Here is a 26295-nt window from a genome sequence, read left to right as displayed (position 1 = left end):
AAGTGAGATGCTTCTTGGGCTGGGGATTTAGCTCAGTGGCATAAGCGCCTGCCTTGCAAGCAGGCAGTCATGAGTTTGATCCCCGGTACCAATTAAAAAAAAAAAAAAAGAGATGCTTCTGAGGGCTGCATTAGCCCTTACAGATCACTGAGGTGTAGAACAGTACGTTACAGTTCCTGTGCACTCGAGCTGAAATGCTCCAAGGGCCAAAAGAATGGAGACAAGGTAATGAATAGGTTGCTAGTTGTAATCCTGCTTTGCAGAAGTAATATTCAGTCAGAAATTTATTTACTGCACTCGTCCAGAATAAATGTAGTAAAGGGTAGATTCACAAAATTTGGGCTGTCCAATGACACCTCAGTTGGTATGGTTTTGAATGGAACTCAAGGTGGCCAAACTTCAATGTGACAGAGGTAACTACCCCTTCTGCATTAAAGCAACAACTAGCAAATGCTGGGGATGAATGAAAACTACTGAATGGAATTGTATGTGCATCTTTTTCTAAGGAATAAATGATCTGGGATAGCAAGGGAAGATTTCTTTTTAGTAACCAGCACTCCAGCACAATTTTTAAATTTTGTTTATTTTTCAACTATTTAAAATGTTTTTGCCAGACATGGTGGCACATGTCTGTAATCACAGGACTAGGAAGGCTGAGGCAGGAGGACTGCTGTGTGTTCAAGGCCAGCCTAGGATATACAGTGAGTTCATGGCCAGCCTGAACAAACAGCAAGACCCTGTCTCACAAAAAATACATAAAATGATTTTGCGATGCTGGAGATTGAACCTGGGACCTTCTCAATGAGCCACATACATCTTCAGCCCTTTTTATTTTGGGCTAATGCTTCATGAAGTGATTAAATGGCCCAGGCTGGGCTCAAACTTGTAATCCTCCAGTCTCAGCCTACCAGAGTCCTGGACAGGCATACACCACAACACCTGGTTTTAACTTAAGTTTGTTTTGGCTTTAAAGATACTTACCCATAAATATCAAGTAGCTTGTATATCGCTTCTACTTATATAGAAATCTTTTCATCATTTCATCCCACTGTTAGTACTACAGATTACTGGGTTTGTTTGTTTGTTTGTTTGTTTTGCTACAGTTTACACATGCTAGGCAAGCACTGCACCATTTAGCGACACTCCCAGCCTCTTCCCAACTTTGTTTTTCCTTCTGAAAGGAAAAATTTCATGTAATACAGATTGAGCACCCTAACCTGAACACCCAATATCCAAAGCACTCCAAAGCTCTGCAGAAACATTGAGTGCCAGTATGACACTCCACAGTTTAACAGGTTTTACAATTCTGGAGTATTTCTGATTTCAAATTTCTAGTTGGTCAACTGGAAAAGTCTGTGGAAATATTCCAAAATCTAAAATACTTCTGGTCCCAAACATTTTGAACAGAAATGCTCAGTCTGTAGTAACCACTGCCAATCAAATAAGCTGACCTATCTCTTCCTGGGAGCCTTGTTTCCTTTTCTGAGTCCCTTCCACTGGCGACAGCTCCCTGGCTCTATTCCAACGGAATGGCAATCCATCACAGCCCAGAGATCACTAGCCTAGGATACAGGACCACTGGGCTCTGCATAAGGGTATGCAACTAACTAAATTGCCTTTTCTTTTTTCTTGTTTTGTTTTGAAAGACTTGGGATTGAACCTAGGATCTTGTTCTGAGCTGCATCTCCAACTCTTTTTTAGTTTTTATTTTGGGGCAGGGTTTCCCTAAAGTACCCAAGGTGGACTCAAACTTGCAATCTTGCTGCCACAGCTTCACAGCGCGCTAGGATTCCAAGCCTGTGCCACCATGCCAAGCTCTTGATTGGTCTTTTCTAAAACAGTATTTTAAAAGAAGTCCTTTTGAAGTTTTTAAAACAAGCACTAGAATTTGTGAAAGCTTTGTGGAAATTTGTGCCCTGTGTAAATCTGATCAATAGAGATTACATACTACCTTACAGGGTTCGCAAATGGTCAAAGAGGGTGAGGCAAAGGTGGCTGCTGACCTGCGAAGCAGTGAGTGTTTCCAGCTTATGAAGCCTCTGCAGGACGTTCTGCATGTCCTCTTGCAGTCGCATGAGCACAAGAGCAATCTGCTCACTGAGGCTGCCTCAGGAGCCCCTGTCTGAGCCCCAGCGCTCACCATCACCTCCACTGCCCACCTGTCGGCCCTTCGTCTCCTCACTCAGATGTGGCATCCTGTGCCCTGTTGGAAGAGAGTAAAAAAGTCAGTTTGATTCATGTGTTCTATCTGTTATCTCTTTGAGGTCTAACCTCAATGTAGAATAGAAGCTACTAGGAAATACATAAATTAAGTTTTTAGCTGGGCACATGCCTATAATCCCAGCACTTGGGAGGGTGAGGCAGGAGGACTGCCACAAGTCTGAGGCCAGTTGTGGCTACACAGTGAGTTCAAGGCCGGCCCAAACTACATTGTGAGACCCTGTCCCAAAAAACTTTTAGGATTAAAGGATTATTATATAAACTATGTATATGGATGCATTCATAAAATTTTTTTCTAAGATTTCATACAGAGCATGCTAGTACATGTCTGTATATACATAATTCACAAATAATATGGATATTCACTGATGTGCTAAAAATTTCTTTATAAGAAGGTAACAATGCCAGCTGTGGTAGGGCTCACCTATAATCCCAGTGCTGGGGAGGTTGAGGCCAGAGGCTCACCATGAGTTTGAGGTCAACCTGGGCATATAATGAGTTCAAGGCCAGCCTGTGCTACATAGAAAGACTCTCTTTCTAAATAATAATAATAATTTTAAAAGGTAACAAGACTAAAAAGAAAATTCCAGAAGGCGTGGCATGGCATTCGGTGCTTAGCATCCCAGTGTTCTGGGAGGCTGAAGGAGGAGGACCACAGATTTAATCCCAGCATGGGCAAGTCAGCAATTCAGTAAGATCCAGACTCAGAAGGTAAAAACTGAAAAGAGAAAATAAAAAGGACTGGAATGTAGCACTGTATAAAAGTGCTGGGACCCTAATATTATAAAAATTTTTTTCTTTTTCTTTTTTTTTTTTATTTTTCAGTGCTGAGAATTAAATCCAGGGTCTCATGTATGCTAAGCATACCAGACCATGGACAGTAACTTGTTTAATAGCCTTAACTATTTTTTCCTCTTAATTCTTTTTTTACAGTATCTATTAAATTCTCACCAGAAACAATAAAAATGAATATATTAATTTTGTCTCTCACTCTATTACTTGATCATATTGAGTTTTTTTCCCTTCCCACTGTTGAGACTGAACAGAAGGCATCTGCAGTGAGCCGCATTCCCCAACCCCTTCTTTAAACTTTATTTTTTATTTTGAGACAGCATCTTGCTAAGTTGTCCAGCAGGGCCTTGAACTTCTGGACCTACTGCCTCAGCCTGAGCGCTGTAATAGGGATTATAGGTGTGAGTCATCATGTCTGGTGATTACTATTATATTTATCCTTATATTATTAAATGTTCTTTCATTCTTATTTTTGACTTATTAGCTTTAAATAATCTCTTTGGACCTACGCAAGGAAATGTGTAAAAGATTCATTCAAATTTTACCTATAAAGGGAAAAGGGAATAAAAGTCACAGTTGGAGGGAGCAAGAGAACAGAAATATGATCACCTCTGCAACTTCCATGAAAGATTAAGAAACAGGAATCTTTTCCCTTCAGAGAACACGCTACTACATGCGTGGAGTCAAAGCAGAGAACTAGACACAGAGAAACTTGTCATGTAAGGATGACGTAACTTTACAGACAGCCTGCACACACTGACAGTTCTGGGGACTCTGCCATGGAGAACTCAGCCACTGTGCTACTTCCCGAAATCAGCCCTCATGGTAACGACTACCAATAACACTGACCTCTCGCTCTTCCGACATGAGAGAACCCCTCGCTTTCTCCACCTCGCTTCCCATGCTGTGGGGCACCACTGTTACTTCTGCCATCTTCTCCTCCGTGCTTTACTTCACCTCTTCCTTCAGCTGCCACCACCTGCAGAGTGCCAGTGTTGCCGTTCCCAGGTGGTCCTTGAACATCTTCAGGAAAACCGGAATTTTCCAAGGGCTTGTTAGGATCACCACTCAGGAAATACTGAAATGGTCCGGTGTTTGATATAAAACTGTCTGGAGACTACAAATTTAAAATAATATTTGGTCAAAAACTGTAAGTTACATACCACAAAGTTCTCATGGTAATAGAAATACTGTGTCTTCATGATATTATTTAGCAATACTCAAGCCAAGCGTGGTGGCACATGTCCTTAATCCCAGCACTTGGGAGGCTGAGGCAGCAGTATCATTGCAAGTTCAAGACTATCCTGGGCTACAAAGTGAGCTAAGGGTTATCCTGAACTGCATAGCAAGACCCTGTCCAAAAAGACAAAAAAAAAAAAAAAAAAGAAGAAAGAAAGAAAGAATGAAATATTCTTTTTCTAAAAAAATGTCTTGAGTTCATATTCAGCTTCCTATATGCAAGAAAGAAATGATATACAAGATTATTTTGTCCATGCATGAAGAATTGAGACATTTTGGCAGTGAACTGTTCTCAAAAGTCAATCATTTATCAAAGAAACAGGTACATCCCTATAAGATATGATCAAATAAATACATTGAATGTTTAAAGAATTTTTAAAACTTTATTACAGGGGCTAGGGATTTAGCTCAGCGGCATAAGCGCCTGCCTTGCAAGCAGGCAGTCATGAGTTTGATCCCTGGTACCAATAAAAACGAAAAAGACAAAAACAAAAACAAAACAAAACAAAAAAAACCTTTATTACAGTAAAAGTCACTTTGTCATTTTTCCACAATATTCCCCATCGCTAGAAACACACCTCCCATCACGCTTGGACTTCCTGCGTCAGTCCCTGAAGAACATTTTTGTGTCTTTGGTGGCTCCGTCATGGCTGCCTCAGTTCCTCAATCAGTTCAAAGCACTGATCTTCCATGTCATTCTGACTTTAGGGAACAGCCATCAGTTGCATGGTGCCAGACCCAATGAACAAGGCAGAGGAAAACACTGTAATGTTTTTATTTGAAACAAATTGCTGTAAACATTACATCAACAATGATAATTAAATTTGGTAAATATTTTTTAAATTCAGTACAGTAAAAGACAAAGTTTCATTAATTCCCCTAAAAAACATTCCCTTCACTTTGAACTTGGCAAAATTTTTTTATTTTTACTTTTTAAATTACTTACTGTATTTTTTATCACTATTTATGATGTTTATTTTATTTTATTTTATTTTAGTTGCTACAGAAAATTCTAGGAATACTATGATGAAAGAGGTATGACTCTTGCTTGCAAGAAGCCAGTGAAGATTACTACAATATCACATGATAAATTTGATGAGAAAGATAAACTACAGGACCTCAAAGGAGGGGTACCTAACCCATACTGGGGTGGGAAGAAGACTGGCCAGGAAGTCTTTGAAGAAATGACAGAAACTATCACTTGAAGAACAAAGGAGAATAATCCAAGTCAAAGGCATCATAGTAATGATGGCATGAATGAAATACTTGAGACACTGTGTGATTTGAGAACTTTTAAGAGGAAGGAATCAACGTGACTTAGAGACTGAATGTGAGGAATACAAGTGTCTTGGGACAAGGTTTGTGACACCCATCAAGCTGAGAAATTCTGATGGAAAGGAGGTTTCAGAGAAACAGAAAGAGACAGTGGTAGTTACAGGTAGGTTAAACATGAGATTCCTAGGAATGTCTAGATGAACACCTGGCATTCTGAAGAGAAATATTGGATTTATCGCTTTTGGAGTCCTCAGCCTGTGATGGTTAAAGCCAAGGAAGCAGTCACTAGGGTTCTTTTCCTAAAGAGCATTAAATTGAATGAGTCGGGGCTGGGGATTTAGCTCAGTGGCATAAGCACCTGCCCTGCAAGCAGGAGGTCATGAGTTCCCTGGTACCGATAAAAAATAAATAAATAAATAAATTGAATGAGTCAACAGAAAAAGAGTAACTCAAGAAGAAGCCTACAGGAAACCTAAGAGGTTGGGGAAAAAAAACTATCACAAAAGAAAGCGTTGAAAGATTGGTACAATGGCATGTTTTCAAGAAAATGTGTTGGCATGTACGGCAGAACTCTGACTACAGTAAATGGATACAATAAATACAGACAACAGAAGGCCTGCTCATACAGTGAAGGACAGAAGTAAAATAATAGAGGGTATCACCAAGTTAAGTGAATATTTTCTTTCAAAGATGGAAGGGCTGTGAATATGTGCATAGCTTGAGAAGAAGTGGAAGAGAAACAATGGTTGGGGATGGTACAGAGAGGGTAGAAAAACAGAAAGCCCAAAGGAGCAGGAGGACATGGGCAATGCAGAGAAACTGGCCTTAAATGAGAAGACCCTGTTACCCTATAAGGTGGGAAAGAATGAATAGAGAGCTTGTAGTAAATTAAAGACTAAGGATTAGGCCAGGTGTGGTGGTGCACACCTGTAATCCCAGCACTCTGGAGGCTAAGGCAGGAGGATTGCTTTAAATTAGAGGTCAGCCTGGGCTATACAGTAAATTCAAGGCCAGCCTGGACTACACAGTGAAATTGTCTCAAAACAAAATAAAAATAAACAGTAATTTAGTGAGGTGAGGCCCTAGTATGTGGTCCTATGTAGGCATAGTGGTGCACACCTGTAACCCCAGCACTAAGAGACTAAAGCAGGAGGATCACAACTTTGAGTTCAGTCAGGACAATTTAGTGAAACCCTGTCTCAAAAACTAAAAAGAGGGGAAGGCTGGGTACAGAGCTCAGTGTGAAGGTTCCGGGTTCAATCCCCAGTAACATTTAAAAAATTAAAATAAGAAAAGAAAGAAAGCACATAGCCCTCTGTCACCTCAGGGCTTCAGTGAGAACCGTGGTGTAACACAGTGCCTCTAGACCAGGAAGCCTACAGGAAGGACGGAAACCAGAGCAGTATGAATGGCAACAAGGGGGGAAAGATCGCTGTACTCAACAGCGCCCGAATATCCTGAAAATACAGTTTCAGTATTTACTTTTTTAAAATAGTGACTTATTACAGATCATCTGTCTTGAGTAAAAAAACTGACAGTAATATGATAAAATAATAATAAAGATTTTAAGTATCTTCGTAGAGGGCTAAATATCTCAGTGAATAAGATCATGACATGAAGTCTGAGGACACAATAATAGCTATTTAGAATGAGATTTCCTTCTGGAAGAGACACCCATCTGGTGTGAAGGCTGTGTCAGCATTAATGCACTGCATGGGAAGACAGTGTCTTCTGGGCCACCTGGACAGACAGACAAGGGTGCTAGAGACACAGAGGGCACTGCTTAACACACACGAGGGACAGCGAAGGTCAGGCGAGCAAAGACCTAACAGGAGAAAGGTGATCACCAACGTCAGCTGGGCAGTGAAAGCCCAGCTGGACAAAGCCCCCGAAGGCTCTCAGCCAGTCACAGATTTATGCAGAACACAGGAGCAAACCCACAACTAAGGGCCCAGACAATTATCGAGATGAACAGCTCTTTTCACCAACATTTGGTTTTTGAGACAGGGTCTCACTGTGCAGTCCAGACTGGGCTTGAGTTTGTAATCCTCCTGCTGCTGCTTTCTGAGTATTGGAATTAGAGGCATGTGCCACCATGCCTGGCCAAAAACTATTTTGAAAGAGAAAATAAGGGATTTGAATTTTTATAATTTTCTGGTTTTGCTTCCACTAATTTTGTTCATTCTCTGTTTGGCCTCGTTGTCACCATTTTTACCATGTCAGCCAGGCATGGTGGCACACATCTGTAATCCTAGCACTCGGGACATCGAGAGAGAAGGCTCACTGCCAAGTAGATGCCAGCCTGGGCTACAAAGTGAGTTCAAGGCCAATTTGAACTGCAGAGTGAAACCCTATCTCAAAAAGCCAAAAAAAGAATTTTTAAAGTGGCATAGCGGCGGGCACACACCTGTAATCCCAGCAGTTGGGAGGCTGAGGCAGGAGGACTGCCTTGAGTTTGAGGTCGGCCTGAGCTACATCATGAGTTCAAGACCAGCTTGGACTTTGTAGGGAAACCCTATGTCAAAAAAAAAAAAAAAAGGGAAAAAGATAAAACATTAAATGATTGTTGTAGAGGCAAGAGCTACAAGATTTTCTGTAAGACACACTGAACCTGCATTAGAACAGAGTGAAGGGAAGAGTGGGGGAAACAGGTATAAAAATGCTGAAAATACAGTTTTCAGAACCATCTTCACTGTTATCAGAAAAAGCAAGTAAAAAAAAAAAAACAACCTCATGGGCCTTTTATAGTTTTTTTTTCAAATTTCTCTTCCAGTATTAAATCTTAATTAATTTAAATCTGAAGATTATTTTCACAAAAATTTTAGTCTGATGGATTAGTCAGTGTGAAGAAAAGACTGCTTCAAAATTGTTCAATTTTCTTCATTAACCAATGTTAAACACATTGATTCTCATCTCATCTCTTCAGGTTTCTAATAAATTAATTTTTAAAATTAACTATAATAGAGTACTTTAAATGATTATTCTTTGAAAATTCTAGAAGTATATATATTTTAATTCACTAAAATAAAAATATGTACATTTGACTGTTTTAGAGGTATGTTTTCAAAGTGATGAACAGTGTGTACATCTGCTATTAACAAGCTATGTGCTGAATTTTGGTATACCACTTTGAAAACTTGCCAATCAAAAAATGTCATTTTTACCTCTTTTTGTCCAAAGTGCACCATACAATCACAGTAAACTTCACTGTTGAATCACTTGTCAAATGCAGAATCCCTGAAACATCTTCAAAATGATCATCATTTATATCTAAATATGAACAAATATCCAGGTAATGTAAGCATATTCTATTAGAAAATACACTTATTTATTCTATTTTCAAAATGTATCAGCTCTATATTATGTTCATACTGAAATGCAAGTTTGATTCATGAAGTCATACTTTAACTTACCAAAACTTTCAATTTAGTTGATAGTTTTTATTTGAAAGGATAAAAACATATTTTGTCAGCCCGGGGATATAGCTCAGCAGCTAGCAGCTGCCTGGCAAGCGGGAGGTCATGAGTTTGATCCCCAGTATCAAAAACAAAACAAAACAAAAACATTTTGTCATTTAAGTCTATGAAGACACCGTCCTGGCAAAAATCCCAGGAAACCTAGTAACCTAGTAAGAGAAAACACACTACGAGTTAGGACCACCCTAGACATGAGGTGTACCCTGCGAGTTTGGGTGTCACACTAAGAGATGATGCTTCTGCACTTGCTCGCAGCTACATTAATAATTTCACACACGTGTAGGCTCACTCCAAGAGTCAGAGGTCATGAAAAAGCTCTAACGTACCTAGACGATTAGAAAACAAAGGCCTCATAAAATCAGGAGTCAAGAGAAACAATCAAGAATAAATCAAGAATAATCAAGAATAAATAATCAAAGATTTTATTTAAAACATCATGTGGTAACACAAAAAGTCTCATGAAAAACATAAAAGTTTTATGTCATAACTTTTGTCCTAACTTACTGTCTTTCAATAATACACACCCTTACTTTTAAGCTCTAAAATACTATTTTAAAATATTTTAAAATTCTAAACTATTCCTGAATATCCTAAAATTATTGAACAGTATTATAGGAAAAAGATAGGAAAAAGGCCAGGCAAAGAAGTATGCGGCCCGTACCTTGGGGAAGGTGGACAGCAATGTTTCCAGTTCCCTCCAAGCCCTGATCTCCAGGTTTTCCTTCTTCAGCACTTCCACCATTCAGGGAAGAAGTGGCCTGAATGTCACCTTGTATATCCTGAATAAAGCTGTCTTTATCATAACCATTAGTGACGATTTCCAAGTTCTTATGCTCTCCTAATTTCATCATTTTCTTATCTGTTAAGAAACATCGAAGTCATAAAAATTCATAGTAGGTCAAATTCTGCACACTACGTGCTAATATCCTCTAGTCATTCCTCAAGCTACCATAATTTCTTGGTAGGTTTTCTGTTTGGGTCAGAGAGAAGGGGTGATCCTTGAAAAGATATTTATTATATACTGAGTTCACCCAAAATCTGTGTTGGCTTTTAGAACTGCTTCCGTAGATCTCTTGAGATCTTCACTCTCTCTCAGATCCTGGACAGGCAAACTGTTACAGAGAAGGGATCTAGCACGGCAAAAGGTTGTACAAAGTTGATAACAAGACAGCTCCTTATAGACTGGAAAGTGAAGGCACACCAAGGTGCACGGTTTGCTTTAGAGTCTAACTCCCTTCTCTAAGTCCCTGATTCACTGGCAGTCCCACTAACAGGACTCCCAGCCCACAGAACCCCATGATTCCAGGGTTCCCTCTTCATGAAAATGCACTACAGGCGGCAGCACAGTGCTTGCCTACCATGTGTGAGACCTTGGGTTGGATCCTCAGTACCACAAGACGAAGCAATGAGACGCATTTATGCCTGTATTCTTATTCTTTGGACTCCATTTTATTTTTCATAATTGAAAGTCTAACTTGTTTCCAGTCCTTGCTTACATATGCATATTCAGATTGCAAATAATACCTTAAAATGCCACATGTCCAAAAAAACAGTACTGCCTGTCCTGGGCAGCATTTCATGCACTACATTTGGGGGGTGGGCTAGTCTCGTCAGCCCTCAGTCAATAGTTTTCATTTACACATATGATCAGTCATCCCTCCTCTCTGTGGCCAAGGCATTCTGGTCCACACCAACCCCGCGTATAGAGACAAGAGCCCACATCCCCCCACATGCACTCATCTGACACACAACCAACCAGCCCAAACCCTTCACATCTTCTTACCTAACTTAGTGTAAAATCGCTAACTCACTGCCTAAAACTCACCATCATCGCTTGGCTCTGCTCCCTTCTCTCCCTCCTGAGCCTCTTCCTCCTCCGACTCGGCTCCACTGTCACTGCTTTCTGCTTTCCCAATAACGGCTTTGGCATTCAGAGTAGGAGTAAGAACATCACCCAGATCTAAAACATGAAATGACCATGCAATCACTAATGTGCTCACAGAAAATAATGCTGCAATTTACAAATAGCTAGCAAAATACCTTTGAGTTAAACTATTAGAATGTTATATATAATTAATAGTACTGTCTCTTTACATACATAAAAACAAACTTTCAATTATCAATTTATAATACAAAGGGGTATTATAACTACCCTTTTATAATACCACTTTATAAATATTATAAATACCCCTTTATAATAAATATTAATTATAAAATAAAGTTATTTTAAATCTTTCTAAATAAGAAAATGGATAAATTCCTTTTAAATTAACATTAATCAGAGCCATGTTGGAACTTAGGGTGCTGAGCAAGAAAGCAACATGCCCCACTTCCAGGCAAGCAGCCATGGCACAAGTGAGTGGTGGGCAACTGGGGGCCAGAGTTCTGAGTATCTCTTGGGAGGATGACCATAGGCAACATAGCAAATAGGGGGGATTTCTTTCTGTCTTCTCTTTGAAGGCCAATATGTTTTCACTGGCTTTGCTCTGATTGTTTTGCTCTATTCAATATTCTGTTTTGATAGGTTTTATAAAGTTCTGTTTTTGGTTTGATTTTGCTATACCTCATTGAATGGACAACTATTGTGAAGAAAACCAGATATACTATGATAGCTATTATTGTTATCCCAGTATCCTGTTCTGTACCAATTTCACTGCATTGTCTTGATAGGCTTTATTCTGCCTTGGTCAGTTGTATTTTACTACCTTTTAAAAAAATTCTGTACTAAATTAATTAATTAACTAACATTAATTAAAATAGTAAAGATATGAGCCAGGCATGGTGGTACATGCATGAATCCCAGTAATAAAGAGGCTAGGCACAAGGATCAGAAGTTTGAGGCCAGTCTGAATGCATAGCAGGAACCGTGACTCAAAAATGAAATTTAGGGCTCGGGATAAAAGAAATTTAAAAATACAGGAAAAAATATAAAGACCTTCATACATAGTAAATGAAGATATGCCTGCTAACCTGCTGAAAACATAAAATATTTAGTCTTACTAACAATCTCATCAATATCATACTTGAACTCCATTTTTTAAAAAATTTAACCCTTTATTATCACAAAGATTTCAGATACACAATTTAACATTTTTCCTTTTTGTTTTCATACTGTTGTAACACCCCCCCCCCCAAACAAGACCCCCTGAGATGAAAAACAGGGCAAGACAACGACGTCTTTTTAAAAGTAGCGCTTTTATTTTAGCTGGCCCAGCGACATAGTGCACATGGAATTTGCAAAGCTGTGCAACTGAGTTAGAATTCTGACTGATTTTTATAGTTCATTTATGATTAGCTCATTGATCATTAAGTACATAGTGATAAAAAACAGAAACAAGGTGGGCCTTTGTTCCCCTTTGCTTGAGGTCAGAGGCATTTCACAGTGGGTGGTTAGCCAATGTGTAGTCCTTGGTCTGCCAATTCCAGGAACATTTGTCTTTCATAAAGGGAACAATGGTTGACACAGCATCATTTGTCTCTTAAGGGGAACAAAAGTTGACGCAGCAAACAGGTTAACTGGGGAGGGGGGAAATGACGCATACAGAACAGCATGATGATGTATGTGGTCAGTTAATTTATAACTAATTTAAAACAATGTGGTCAGTGCTCTAGATACATGGTCACTAGGGCATAAGCAAAGAGCATAACAGTACCATGACTCAAACTCAGGACCCTGCACTTTCCAGGCAGGCCCTTGTGCCACTGAGGTATAACCCCAGCTCTTTTTGGGTCTTTTTGAGACAGGGTTTTGCTTTGCAGTTCAGGCTGACCTTGATCTCACTTTGTATCAAGACTGGCCTCAAACTCATAGAAATTCTCCTGAGTGCTGGGATTATAGGTGTGTACTACCATGCCCAGCTAACAATTTAGCATTTTATTTGTTTACTTAATTACTTATTCATTTATTAGAGACAGAATCTCACTATGTAGTTCAGGCTAGCTTTGATCTCACTATGTAGTCAAAACTGGTTTTGCACTGTTGAAAATCCTCCTACTTCAGCCTCTAGTGCTGGGATTACAGGTGTATACCGTCACACCTGGCATGTCTTTATGATGTTTGATTTTTCTTTTCTGAGACAAGGTCTCACTATGTAGTTCAGGATAGTTTCAAATTCAAGGCAATCCTCTTGCCTCAGCCTCCCAAATGCTGAGATTATAGGTGTGTGCCACTACGGCCTGCAATACTAAATTTTAAAGTATCAGCTAATGTGATTTATACATAAAGAAGCAACTGTTGAAATGGTAGTTATACCTTAAATGTAAATACACCAGAGCTTCTCAATCTATACTATCCCTATCAATCACTTCAGAGCTCATCAGGAGATCTAAAGTCATCTAAGATTCTATACTTCCAGGAAGCTCTTTCTAAAATACTAAAGACCTCCTTGTCCAGGTGTGGGGGTGCACTCCTGTAATCCCAGCAATCAAGAGGGTAAGGCAGGAGGATCATCATAATTTCAAGGCCAGTCTGGGTTATGTATTGAGACTATATCTCAAATCCCCCTCCTCTCCAAACAACAAAACAAAACAAAACAAAATAAAACCAATACCAAAGATCTCCTAAAAACACCAAAAGGAGTAGTTTCCCTTCATACTGTATAAGGCTTTATTTTCATTTGTCAAATACATTTCACATGCTTTTCTGCATCTAAAACATGTTAAGTTCTAGAATACCCATAGATATTGAGCATGAAGGCCTACATTCTTATTTACATCTGTTTAGCTAATGGAACAGAATACTAGTTCCATTCTTTTCTATTAGAGAATCATGGCAGTATTGTAGTTTGTTTCTGATATGCTGGGAATCAAACCTGTGACCTTGTACATGCTAAGCAAATGCTCTGCCTTTGCGTCCTCCCAGCCCCTGAGTACTGTATTATGTACTGATTTTGTGTGTGCATGTGTGGAGCTCAGGCTTAAACCTTAGGCCTTGTGCATGCTATGTGCACAGTAGCAGTTTTTTGTTTTGCTTTATTTTTAGTTTACTAGTACTTGTGTTACATTCCTTGTGGGGATGACAACCAGAAAAGGCATGAATAACACCAATTAAAACAAAAAGCAAGCTAGGCATGGTGGCACATGCCTGCAATCCTGGCACTTGGGAACTTGGAATGCTGAGGCAGGACAACAGAAATGGTTGGAGACTGGGCTGGGCTACATTGTGAGTTCAAGAGTAGCTACAAAGTGAGACCCTGCCTCAAAAATACATAAATAAGTAAATCTCATCAGCAATGAACATCTTCAACAAAATGTACCAGGAATTCCCTCCCCTCCAGCCCTCAGCAAATTAAGGTTTCTAAAACAACCAGTTGATAGAAAAAAGCATTACAAGCACCTGGGAGGCTGAGGCAGAAGTAATGTTGCATGTTCAAGAACAGCCTGGGCTACAAAGTGAGCCCAAGGCCAGCCTGAATTGCATAATAAGACTCTGTCTCAAAAAGACAAAAAAAGGGGCTGGGGATTTAGCTCAGTGGCATAAGCACCTGCCTTGAAAGCAGGCGATGGTTGTGAGTTCGATCTCAGGTTAAAAAAAAAAAAAAAAAAAAGACGAAGAAGACAGACGAACAAGACAGACGAAGAAAAACTGGAAAAGCTAAGAATACAAGAGAATGTACCTCTACTAGCATCTGTATGTAAAAGACTCCTAAGAGGGTGAGCACAGAGCTGGAAGCCGGCAGTCCCAGCCATTCAGGAGGGATGAGAACTGCGCCCAGCAAGGGATCTGGCCCAGGATCTGAGGCCAGACTGGGCAACATAGTAAGATCATCTTCAGACACACAAATGAACAACCCGTCTAAATTACAGCTCAACAATGTAAGAACCATTATCTTCTCTTGATTGTTGTGGTTTGAATTTTTTTTCTCTCTGAAATAAAATGGATTTGGGAAAAAAATAAAATAAGGCCAAGGACAAGGTTGTCTGCTCTTGCCATCTGTCATGGTTTAGATCTAAAATGTTCCCCAGAGCCTCACGTGTTTGGAAGGGTACTGGGTAGCAGGGCTCAGTATTCATCCGAGGGTTAATGCACTGTGGACCCAAAGCCCACTGTGCTCTAGAAAGTCGGTCCTGGGCGGAGGAGGTGGGCGTGACCTGGAGGCACTTTTCTCCTGGCTCCTGCTTCTGTCTCTGCTTCCCAGCTGTCCTGAGTTGAGCAGTTTTTCCCTCCCACCCCTGCTGCCACTTTGCCAGATCTGCCTTGGAGTTAACCAAGCATGAAACCATGACTCAAAATAAACCTCTTCTCCTTCAAGTTCTGAGCGCAGTGCACTCTGTCCCAGAGATGGGAAAGTGGCTGATATGCCATGCTAATGCTACATACCAAGTTCTAGCCAGGGACGCTGGGCAATGGGAAAATAAGAGGCATTCAGACAAGAAAGGACAAAATAAAATGATCTGTTTAAAGATGGCACATACAGAAAACCCTACAGAAGCTACAGAAAAACTATTAGAATAGACAGCTCAATGTCCTAGAAGGCAGGAGAAAATACACACCGCAGTTTTACAAACTAATAGTGAAATGAAAATGAAATTGGACAACAATTCAATTTACAGTAGTATCAAAAGGATAAAATATTTTGGAATACACTTAAAAGACATCAAACATATTGCAAATGACAAAACACTATGCAAAAAAACTGAAGATCTGAAAAATGAAAAGACATCAGGTTCACAGTTGTTGAGATGGTAATACTCCCCAAAATGACCTACAAATTCCTTGCAATTCCGATGAAAATCCCAGCTAACGTTTACATAAAATGGACATTCTAAAAATTGTAAAAACAAAATGATTCCACTATCAAGAACAACCAAAACATAAAGGAATGGAGAACATGAAGCAGCTCTTTCTGGACATCCTAGAGGTAGATGGTCTGTCCAGTTTCTTTGCTGCTCAGGCTTCTTCTTACATGTAGAAGAAAGGGAAGCCACCTACACTCTGTTTCTAACGGAGAGCCTCTCATGTGGCCTGACCTCAGGACCATATATGTGCACTCTCCTTTTATCCAATCAAACTGACTAGCAGACATGGGATGGCGCTTCTGCCTCACACTAGCATGGTAATAAAGGAGTTTATGGGGAAAAAATAAAGAATGACCAAAACAATCTGGAAAAGAACAAAATTATAGTACTTGAACTTTTAATTTCTTTTTTTCTGTCTTTTTGAGACAGGGTTTCAAAGTGTAGTTCAGGCTTACCTTGAACTAACTTTGTAGCCCAGGCTGGTCTCAAACTCACAATGATGCTCCTACCTCAGCCTTCCAAGTGCTGGGATTACAGATGTGAGCCACCATACCTCGCTCATATGTCTAGTTTCAATTTACTGTATTATATTGTGAAAGACTAAATGAAACTAATACATCTGTTCTGCTGGGCCTAAACACTACCTTTAATAAGGTGTTTTGTTTGTTTAAAAAAAAGTCAAGATTGCAAACTGGTTTGACATTAGGCAGTTCTTGTAAGATTATAAATATCTGTAATTCTACTTCTAGTATTGTTTTCTATGGATATACTTCCATGAATATAAAATGGCACTATACATGTAGTTACTCTCAGGAGCAGTTTTTTGAAGACCAACAACAGAAAATGATCTACATGTCCAAAGAATGGCTCAGGTTAAATAAACCATTCTTAACTTACAACTCTTAGACCCAGACATTTTGAAATCCCAAATCTTCTAATTTTGCAAAAGTGATATGGTATATAATAACTCCAACAGAGACACAGGAAGCTCTCATTAAAAAGTTAGTAATAAGATTTTTGCAGAAAAAGGTGAATAGTTTTATATTACTCATTTATTTATTTAGTTTTTGAGACAGGGTCTTGCTATGCCATTCAGGCTGGCCTTAAACTTAAACTCACTCTGTAGCCCAGGCTGGCCTCACACTTGTGGCAACCCTCTTGCCTCAGCCTCCCAAGTGCTGGGATTACAGGATGCACCACGCTTGGCTTTGAAAAATATTAAATGACAAAAAAAAAAAAATCAACCTACCCTCACATTATTTCAGATTATGCTTTGTCCACAGGATTAGTTCATGTCAGTTTTGGGGACTATTAAATCACAGATAAGTAGCTGGGTACCTGCTAAGTTCTTATTACTGTTACTTACTCTTCCTTGTTTTATACTTGTTCAAGTACCTGCCTTTGGCCAGCGCACTAGATTAAAGCAGGTGCATATTTGTTCCCCTCTGCATTCTAATATGCCTAACACAGGAAACATTTCACTTCTGTTTTCTTAAGTGAAAAAGCACATAGCACAAAGAGGATTATTTGGGTTTTTTTAACGGATTATTTGTTAATATTTGACTCCTCTAAGAAAATGAGATATAAAAAGTTGTGGTACTTAGCCAGTATTTGTTGCACATGGTTTATTACCATGACCGACATAAACTACAAGCCTTTTATTATAGTACAGGAAAATTAGAGCTCTAAAATACTGAAAAATTTCTGTTAGTTATTAAAAGGTACCTTGTAAACAAGAATGCCAGGCTAACTTTTAATTAATGTATATATGATTTTCATTTACATTTACCTCTATGGTCTTAGATGATTATCTAAAAAATTTTTTTGTTTGGAGATAAAGTCTCACTTTGTAGTACAGGCTGGCCTTGAACTCATGGCAATCCTCCTGCTTCAGCCTAATAAATGTTGGGATTACTTAAAAAATGAAAGGAGCAAATGTTTCCATTTACTACCATAAAATTTTCCATTTTATTTAACTCCTGTTAGTAAGCAAAACATAACTCTTTTAGATTGTTTACTGAGGAAAATGACAAAAAAAGTTGTGAATTCACTGATTCTTTATCTTTCTATATTAAGAGGTAAACTATATTGTCAATATCCATTTTAAAATTTGGTACAAAATCATTCAATCCATTGCTAATATATAAAGTGCAACAGAAAATAATTCATTGAAACAAAATTATGGTGTAGATATGGTGCCTGCGTACAATTCCAGCGCTCCAAACACTCAGCTAGGAAGAGGATAATGAGGGCAGGGGACATAGGTCAGTGGCACAGCACCTCCCTGGCAAGTGCAAGGTCCTGAGTTCAATTCCAGGAACCAAAAAAAAAGGAAGAAGAAGAAGCAGACAAACAGCTCAAAAGTGGCATAGGTTACATAGCAAGATTTTGCCTCAAAATAATTTTAAAAACAGGATAAAAATCAAAACAAAAAGTTATAATTTTGTATAAGCTAAATGAAGTACCTGATATGTTTTAGCAATAATATTTAAAGGTTGACAACTTTAAGGGTTTATTGTATTTTGGAATTTCAATGCATTTGCTTGGAATGAAAATTCTTAGAATGGATTTCATTATTCCTATCTTCTATTTTTATTTTTTTATTTTGAAGAGGGTAAAAGGTAAAACCAAAGAAAATAAAACAGAATAAAACCAATCAAAACAAACCACGTAAGTGACACAGGAATTCAAAACATTACAAAATCAAGAATAGTTACCATGATGCCTCGTCTTCAAAATAGCTGTAGATACCTTCAGATATAGGGAAAATCAAACAGAACAGAATAGAATAGAAACAATAAAAACAAAATAATGAATGCAATAAAGGACTTCCAAAGAAGACAACAGTAAACCCAAAATAGCTACCATAATATATCTTGCTATCTTTGAAATAGCTACTTATGCCATGAGATGTAACAAAATCAAACAAAAAAAGAGAGAATAAAATCCAATGTAACCAAATAATAAAAGACTTCAAAGCAAATTGCCACCACCCTCAGAAGGAGATTCCCCCCTAGATGCCTCTGAACAGATGATCAGACCACTGGCCCTAGACCAGCAAGGTTTGTTGAAACACCAAAACACCATAAGCATCAAATTGCATTTCACTTCAATAGCTATCACCACAGCCTGTTTCTCCAGATCTGCTGATCGGTGGCTTATAGGGGTGGGAGTTGACAGGGGGGGAGGGGAGCGGGGGGGGGGGGGGAGATAGGGACTGGTTCTTCTTGCTTGCCAGCCCACCTGCCAGAAGCAGTTGGGATCTGGCTATCCCCCTGCCAGCAATGGTCACTGCATGGTGCCAGTTCGCAGCGGGTGGCTTCTTGGTGAATCCTTGTTCTCTGCCCGTACTGTCCATGAATGGCTCTGACTCATAGGGAGAAGCTTGGGTCTAGCTGTCCCCACTCCAGCAGCTGCCTGCACATGGCTCTGGTTCACAGGGTGCTTGCTTCTCCGTGAGCCTTGTTGTCTCCCCTGTAGTCCATGAATCCCTATTTTCTAATATTTAGAGATTTTCTCCAGTCAAACTGGCGTGTGAAAGTAAAAATAAAAATTAGATATATAAATATTAATGCATGCATAATAAATTGCTAGCTAAATTTAAAATAGGTGAAAGAATCTAACCTGAGGTTAAGTTACAACTCCTTCCACTCTTTTTGTTTTCTACAGTTTCATAAATTGGACCCATTGATAGGATTTTCGGTGTGGTAAGAGAGAGAATACAAAGTTAAAATGGCCTTTATTCTAAGAACACAGAAACTCCATGACTGCTGGGGCTCTGGCTTTGTCTGCCAGAAACATGGTGTCGGGGGGCATACACATAGCTTTTGACTGGGGTGGTGCTTAAAGGTGGCATTGCTGATGTGCGAGTAGCTGACTGGGCCTTTTTTGGCACCATAGGTAAGCTGTATAGGGGTGGGGAAAGTGACCTCAAGGTAAATGTCCCTTGCTCCCACCTCTCACTGCCATAATGTCCTATCTAGGGCAAAATCCTTTCATTCCCATCTTTTTATTGTTAGGAAAAGAGCGAAGTTTTTTTTCTCTCTTTTTACTTCCTGATGATAGGGGGCATTGTATTCAGATTTAGGAAGGTTGATGGGATGACAATTGATACCCATGCAGAAGCTGGTGCCAGGTGTTTTAGCCAGGACAACTTTATCATTGGTGAATGCCCACACATTAGACTGGAAAAACAATGAGACAAGTTGCTATGAGGATGCAGGTCACTATCATATTTAAGGACCCAGGTGAGGTAGAAGGAAAGGTGCCTTTGATTTAAATATGCCATTCCATCAGGGCCATGGTGGTAGAATTCTGAAAAATAAGTGTAGGGTTAGGAGGAGTGAAGTTATGAGAGTTGATTATTCCCTCATCTGAAAGGGTAACAGTTAAGAGTGTAGGTAGGTAGGGCTTGTCTCTGGTCCAGGAGTTGAGCTGGAAAGAATAAGAGGGGTGGAGATGGCCATGGCTGTGTCACTATAAGGAAGGAAAGAGCCTAGGCTTTCAGAGATCTCACGTTTGACTAAACAGCTGAGGGCAGAGAGAACTAAGACAGTTGTCATGTAGAACAACATGAAGATCTTACACATAATGTGGGAGTCTTTAGGAAACAATGTTAAAAGTCCTGCTGTAAGGATATATTATAGTAACCCACTTTGACTTTTCATTACCTTGATTTAAAGCCCTGTATTACTCTCACCATCTGGTTTTTAACTGATGTTCCCCTATTCTGTTTTGCTGGATAGTATCAGGTTCGAAAGTTTAGGCATCAGCTGTGAAGATAATGAGATTCATTATGACGCCCATTTTTGTTGACTTTTATCTACTTTTGAAGACCTACAATGTCTCCAATGTTTTGGTTTTGTCGGTTTTATTCTTTACTGTTTTGTTCAATTGTATTATAACTAACAATATAGGCAATTCTATTAGAGATAGCGGGAGGCATTATAGTAACCATTGTTGATCACCTTGTATTATGTTTTTACATTATCTATTATGTCCACCCTTTTGACTTGACCAATTCTGTTCTGTCACATTTGGTTTTACTCTCTTCCAAAAAAGTAATAAGAACAGTGGGAGCAATGAAACCCAAAATGTGTAATAGTCATGGTACAAAAGAGAGGAAAAGAAAGTGCTCCAAACTATATAACTGCATGTATATTTAAGTGTATAAGATAGAAAATGATATCACAGAGTTTTATTGGATCAATGAACAGAACTGTTTGCAGTATCATTGATGGAATGTCCACTTTACAAGCTTTAATTTTGTGACTTGAACAAGTATTTCTAAGATGACAATATGTAATCCATTAACTAGTGATTTCCTACTGTTCATTTTTTTCTGTAAATCTGTATAACTTGTACCCTTTCCCTGCTTTTTTTTCTTTTCTCCTTAAATAAAATTTAAAAAAAAAAAAAAAAAAGTCCTGCTGTAAAAAAGATAATTAATTAATAGAATATAAGGAAATAGGAACCAAATTGGATAACAAACATGGCTTAGCCTGACAGTTGTGGCTGTGAGGCCTTGGTGAGGCAGAGATGAGTGGGCCATAGGATGGTTAGATTTAGGGCTGGGAGCGCACCACTTGAGTGATGTGGAACCAGGATGGCAGTCTAGCAACTGTGACCACTGTTGGGGTTGCCAAAAAGACAGGTAGGGGCCGTTCCACCTTGGTTGTAGTCCTTGCGATGATTTCCTGTAACAGGACTTCAGTTACTATATCAGCAGTCTCCCTGGTTGTAGGAAAGGCTTTTATCTATCCTGAAAAAGTACAAACAAAAGATGGGAAGATATTTGAGAGTTTTGTGGCCAGGCATGTGTGTAAAATCTACCTGCCAGTCCTGACCAGGGTTGTGCCTGAGAAATTGATGAATAGGAAAGGAAGGGGGACTACTTTGAAGGCAATAAGATTCACTAAGATGCCCATTCTGGTTTGACTATTGTCTCCTTTGGAAGTCCTGTAATGTTTACAATGTCTAAGTTTTATTGGTCTTGTTCTCTACTGTTCTGTCCAACTTTATAATATCTAATGAGATAGACAAATCTTTTTAAGGAAACAAGAGACAACGTTGATAACCATTGTTAATAACCGTGTACTCTGTTCTACATCATGTGCTATGTCTATCCTTGGTTTTGACTGACAGCTTTATTCTGCCATATTTGACTTTATTCTCCCCCCCCCAAAAGTAATAAGAACTAAGGAGTAATAAAATCCAAAATGTGTAAATTTTGTTGTAAAAAGAGAGGAAGGGAAAAAAAAGAGCTCTAATGGATATAACAGCAAGTGTGTATAGGGGTGTTGAATAGCTGACTATATTAATGTTTTTGGATCATTGAACACAGCTGTTTGCAGTCTCTCTGTTTGAATGTCTACTTTGTATTCTTTGATACTGTGATTTGAGCAACTATTTCCAAGACGATAATATGTAATCTATTAACAGGTGATTTCTTACTGTTATGTTTTTTTTTTTGTAGTTCTGTATTATATGTAACCTTACACTGCTTTGTTTTGTTTTGTGTTTTTCTCTTTTTCCTCTTAAATAAAAAAAAAAAAAAAAAAAAAAGGAAAGGAAGGGGGTGGTATGTGTCCCTGAGGAGAGGTTTTACTATAGAGATGACAGGTGTAAGTTGTAGAGACCTCAGAGTGTCTGGGTCAGTCTGCATAAACACAAAGGATTAAAAAAGGCATTTTTAAGATCTATGACTATAGGGCTGGGAATTTAGCTCAGCGGCATAAGCGCCTGCCTTGCAAGTAGGTGGTCGTGAGTTCAATCCCCGGTACCGATAAAAAGGAAAAAAAAAAAAAAAGATCTATGACTATAAAGTGAGGGGTTGAGGGAGGAATATGAGAGAGCATGGTATAAGGGTTTGGTACCACTGGGTGGATTGGAGTAACAGCACTATTGATTACCCTAAGGTCCTGTACTAGAGGGTAAGACCTATCAGGCTTGAGTATGGGAAGAATGAGAGTCTTATAGGGTGAATGGGCAGGTTTAAGAAAGCCACGTAGCTATGGGATATTGACGAACACAAGGAAAAATTGAAGGATCCCTGAGATGAATTAAAATAGGCATGGCATGGGTAGTGAGGTGGGATTGGAGGTATCTCAAATTATAGGATCAACCAGAGAAGAAGCAAGTCTGGAATCTGCATGGAATAGGCCCTGTCTGCAAAGGCCTTGTAGGTTGGCCCTCAACACCTCCTATAGAGACTAAGGACTTGATATAGTGGCCTGAAAACTCAGGAAGAATACTATATATGGCCTCTATGTCCACAAGTATAGAGAATGTCTTACCTGAGCCTTCCAGTGGGACTTGGGGCTCTGCGAAGGACACCTTAAAGGGGGCTGTGGATCCTGAGCCCTGTCAGTCTTCAGTAGCAAGTCTGAGCAGATCAGTCAGTGATCAATCTGGCAGTGATGGAGTCTCCTGTGAGAGCAAGGATTTAGACGATGGCTTACCCATTCTTTGGTGGCTAGCATAGTCACTCTTCCAGTGGCCCTTGAGATTGCAATAGGGGTAAGGCCCCAAAGGAATGCTATGATTGGGACACTCTCTTGCCCAATGTCCTTCTTTGCTGCACTTGAAGCATGCAGGAGAGGCTCAGGCAGCTCCACCTGTGTCAGTTTACCTGTCTCAGAGTTCCAAGTGTCACTGCTAAAAGATGAGATTGTTATTTTTTCTTTTGATTTTTATCTCTGTTGTTGAAAACATGAAAAGCCATTATTAAGAAGGTCTCCCTGTGGGGTCTGAGGGCCAAGTTTAGCCTTTTGTCTTGGAATCTGGTCCACAGTGGAAGGTATCTGTCTCCTCCACAGTCACAAGACATCTGGTTTTTATCTTGGGTAGGTATACAGCTTTAAGTCTAAAGGAGACAGGGGCAAAGGATCAATTACATATGCAGGAGCCAAATAATATAATTAGCAGGGTATTTATGATTATAGCTTTAGTAATGGCTTTTCATAAGGAGGATAAAGTCCAGGGAATTTTAAAAACTGATATGTCATTTATTTGTCATATGCACATTTAGGTTTTACAATTGTATAAGTACCTCTTATGCTGTTAGAATGTCTAATGCCATCTAATTTTTGGAGGATGGCCTGTTTTATTAATTTTACATTTTTATTTAGGAGAGAGATCAGCTACAGTGTCATTTAATGCCAGTTGAGTATAGCTAATTATGGACCCAATATGCCTGGCACCTGCTGGTTGAGGAGGGCTGATCCAGGGTTGGTGAGTGGGCTGGGAAAGGCTCAGACCTGGCCCCTGCCCCAGCCTCAGTCCCAGTGCTGGTCTCATTGCTCTGTAGGCCCCTGTATTATATAACTTTTTTCCTGGAAAAGATCTGGTGGACCCAGCAAAATGAATCTAAAAGGAATTTATAACTATCTCTTAGTTTTAGTTGTTGAACATCCAGAAGATTGATAACAGTACAGTATAGTACAGGCAGTAAGCTTAACATAGAACATTAAATGGCTATTAAGCATGGGTGTTTTAACATTTGAGCACTGAAGAAATTTGTGACATTGTTTGAACAGCTCACTATTTAAGCATCTCTAAGCATTACATAAATTTTTGTTTAAAAATTATTATTTGACTGGTAACCTCATGTTGATGCGATCTGAATCTCCTGGCTGGTCTGGATCTGAAAGAAAACAGTAGTCATCATAAACAATCCCAATTTTATATTTGAAGGCATGAATATACCATCAGATCAGCACAATGAATTGTCTTAGTCATATGAATGTTAGTTGAAGTGTCTCCCATAAGGCTATGGAGGTTATTGGGGTCTCCAATTAATGAACAAGAGCTAGTTAAAGTTACCAGGTGGCCACTTTCTTATTTGTCAATTGGAGTCCTATCCAATGTCTCCTCACCCCAAGGGATTTTGTTTAACCAATTTTAGCACCATTTTGACCAGCTGGCAACCCAGGTGGAAGCATATTCTTTAAATCTATAACCCAAATAAACCTTGATTAAATGATCTGAAAATATAAAAGGGGAGGAAAAATTGTTGGCTCAAATAAAAAGAAACAGCTGTTTACAGAGCAGGCAAGTGGACAGATAACAAATAAATGGACTGACAAATGTTATAAATTTAGAGTGTACTCAAATATATTTGGCCAATTTGAACTATAATAAACAGACTAGTGTGAACCTTCTTGTAGATCAATTAATAGAGATCTCTTGAAATAAGAATACCAGAAAAGGAACCTAATTTATGGCTAATCTGAGATAGCTCAGAAAGTTAAAAAGGAACATAATATTTTGGGGCCAGCCTGTTCCCAAAGCAGTAGAGATCCGTCCGGCAGGTATGTGTGACATGGATGCTGGCAACCATCTGGCCTGCCAGAAGGCTGGAGTGCCGAGTATAGTGAGCTGGCAGAGAAAATGGCGACGCAGCAGAAGGAGACAAAGAACCCTCAGATGGGACAGAGGGCTCGGGCGGGAGGGATTGAGAAATTGGAGACTGGGGAGAGAAGCGAGGGGAAGGATTAGAGATCCTAGTGGGTGAAGGGGGAGGAGAGGACAACGCGGGGGTTTCAGTCTTTGGCTGAAAAAGCTGTGGGGTTTGGTATGAGAGATACAGGGAGAAGCTGTGAAGACAGGAACCACACCCTAAATGTGGGGAGGGGGACAGATCTTGGTAGAGCAGAGTGAGCCAGAAGTATTTGGGCCATCACAGAAGACAGAGTGAGAGAAAGATGCATTCTTAAAAGTGAAAAAGGCCTAACGATGAAGGGTTTCTGCCAACTTGTTGCCACTGTGACAAAAGCATAAAAGATCAGCTTTTTGGTTTTTGGTAGCCTTTTAGAGGCCAAGAGCACCAAGGTTATGAACCCGGCACCCCAGAGGTGTGGTTTATGGGGTACAGGAAGCGGTCCTCATGACTGAATTATAAGTGAGCTGAGAGAACAACTTCACCTCTGGAAGTAAGAGCTGTAGCTCCCCCCAAGGAAGGTGGAAGCTGTGTTGGATCAACACATAACAAAAAGATCGTCACCTATTTTGAAAGTGTGACATGGAATGTCCCAACACTCATTCTCTTCAGCCTGGTCACTGAGGAGCCCGGGGCAGGGCCCCAGGGAGCAAAAATGTCAGTCTCACCTGAGCCGTGCAGCCTGAGGAGCGTGAAAACTGCTATCCCCGTCCGGGATGGCAGGGTGGGTTTTCTGTCGCAAGCTTACTAAGAAATGGAAACAAGAGTGCTGGTAGCCTGGAGCTGAGCGCACCTCTCATTTCTGTGACTTCTTACTGAGGACTGCAAAGGATTCTTCCACATCCTCAAGCATCGCAATGGAGACAGTGGCTCACGTTGGGTAGAACCTCTATGGGTGCAGACAGTATGGCAAAGCCTTCAGTATGCATTTCAGTATGCTGAAAATAAACCCTATCTATCTATGTAAGCAATTTGCTATGTTTTCAGCTATAGTAGTAGCTTTTGTGTATATAAACGAATTTGCTCTGTAGAAAAACTCTATATGAGAAATGAGTAAGTGCATTTGTTGATAAATTCTCACTTTCTAAACATAAAATATCCACACTGGGGAAAAAA

The 26295-nt window shown here is 39.6% G+C and overlaps 1 protein-coding gene and 1 non-coding gene across 27 annotated transcripts in view; both read right to left on the bottom strand.

Annotated features, from left to right (window-relative positions):
* LOC100728171 (uncharacterized) overlaps positions 1-9803 on the bottom strand; it is a 35685-nt gene extending 25882 nt beyond the window's left edge. For 2 of the 7 annotated variants that reach the window (XR_010043721.1, XR_010043723.1), the window contains exons 1-6: positions 9664-9727; positions 8691-8796; positions 7934-8041; positions 4830-4953; positions 3862-4129; positions 2004-2203 (exon numbers count right to left, since the gene is read on the bottom strand). This is a non-coding gene — a transcript (uncharacterized LOC100728171). Of the gene's footprint in view, positions 1-2003; positions 2204-3861; positions 4130-4829; positions 5015-7933; positions 8042-8690; positions 8797-9663 lie in introns of all 7 variants that reach the window. The other 5 variants (XR_010043722.1, XR_010043718.1, XR_010043720.1 and 2 more) reach the window with 5 other exon arrangements.
* A 2375-nt stretch (positions 9804-12178) lies between these two features.
* The window catches only part of LOC100724054 (tRNA-splicing endonuclease subunit Sen2-like), a 66654-nt gene continuing 52537 nt past the window's right edge, over positions 12179-26295 (bottom strand). For 2 of the 20 annotated variants that reach the window (XM_063237845.1, XM_063237837.1), the window contains 4 exons: positions 25973-26068; positions 24345-24384; positions 23036-23604; positions 12179-21501 (listed from right to left, as the gene is read on the bottom strand). In XM_063237845.1, coding sequence (XP_063093915.1) covers positions 26025-26068 — 44 coding nt within the window. In that variant the 3' untranslated portion in view covers positions 12179-21501; positions 23036-23604; positions 24345-24384; positions 25973-26024. Of the gene's footprint in view, positions 21502-23035; positions 26069-26295 lie in introns of those variants that run through there. The other 18 variants (XM_063237847.1, XM_063237833.1, XM_063237844.1 and 15 more) reach the window with 15 other exon arrangements.

The sequence above is a fragment of the Cavia porcellus genome, unplaced genomic scaffold, assembly GCF_034190915.1.
Source record: "Cavia porcellus strain 051 isolate PalLab524CR breed Dunkin Hartley unplaced genomic scaffold, mCavPor4.1 scaffold_27, whole genome shotgun sequence".
Classification (NCBI taxonomy): domain Eukaryota; kingdom Metazoa; phylum Chordata; class Mammalia; order Rodentia; family Caviidae; genus Cavia; species Cavia porcellus.
This window is presented reverse-complemented; position numbering and strand designations above follow the sequence as displayed.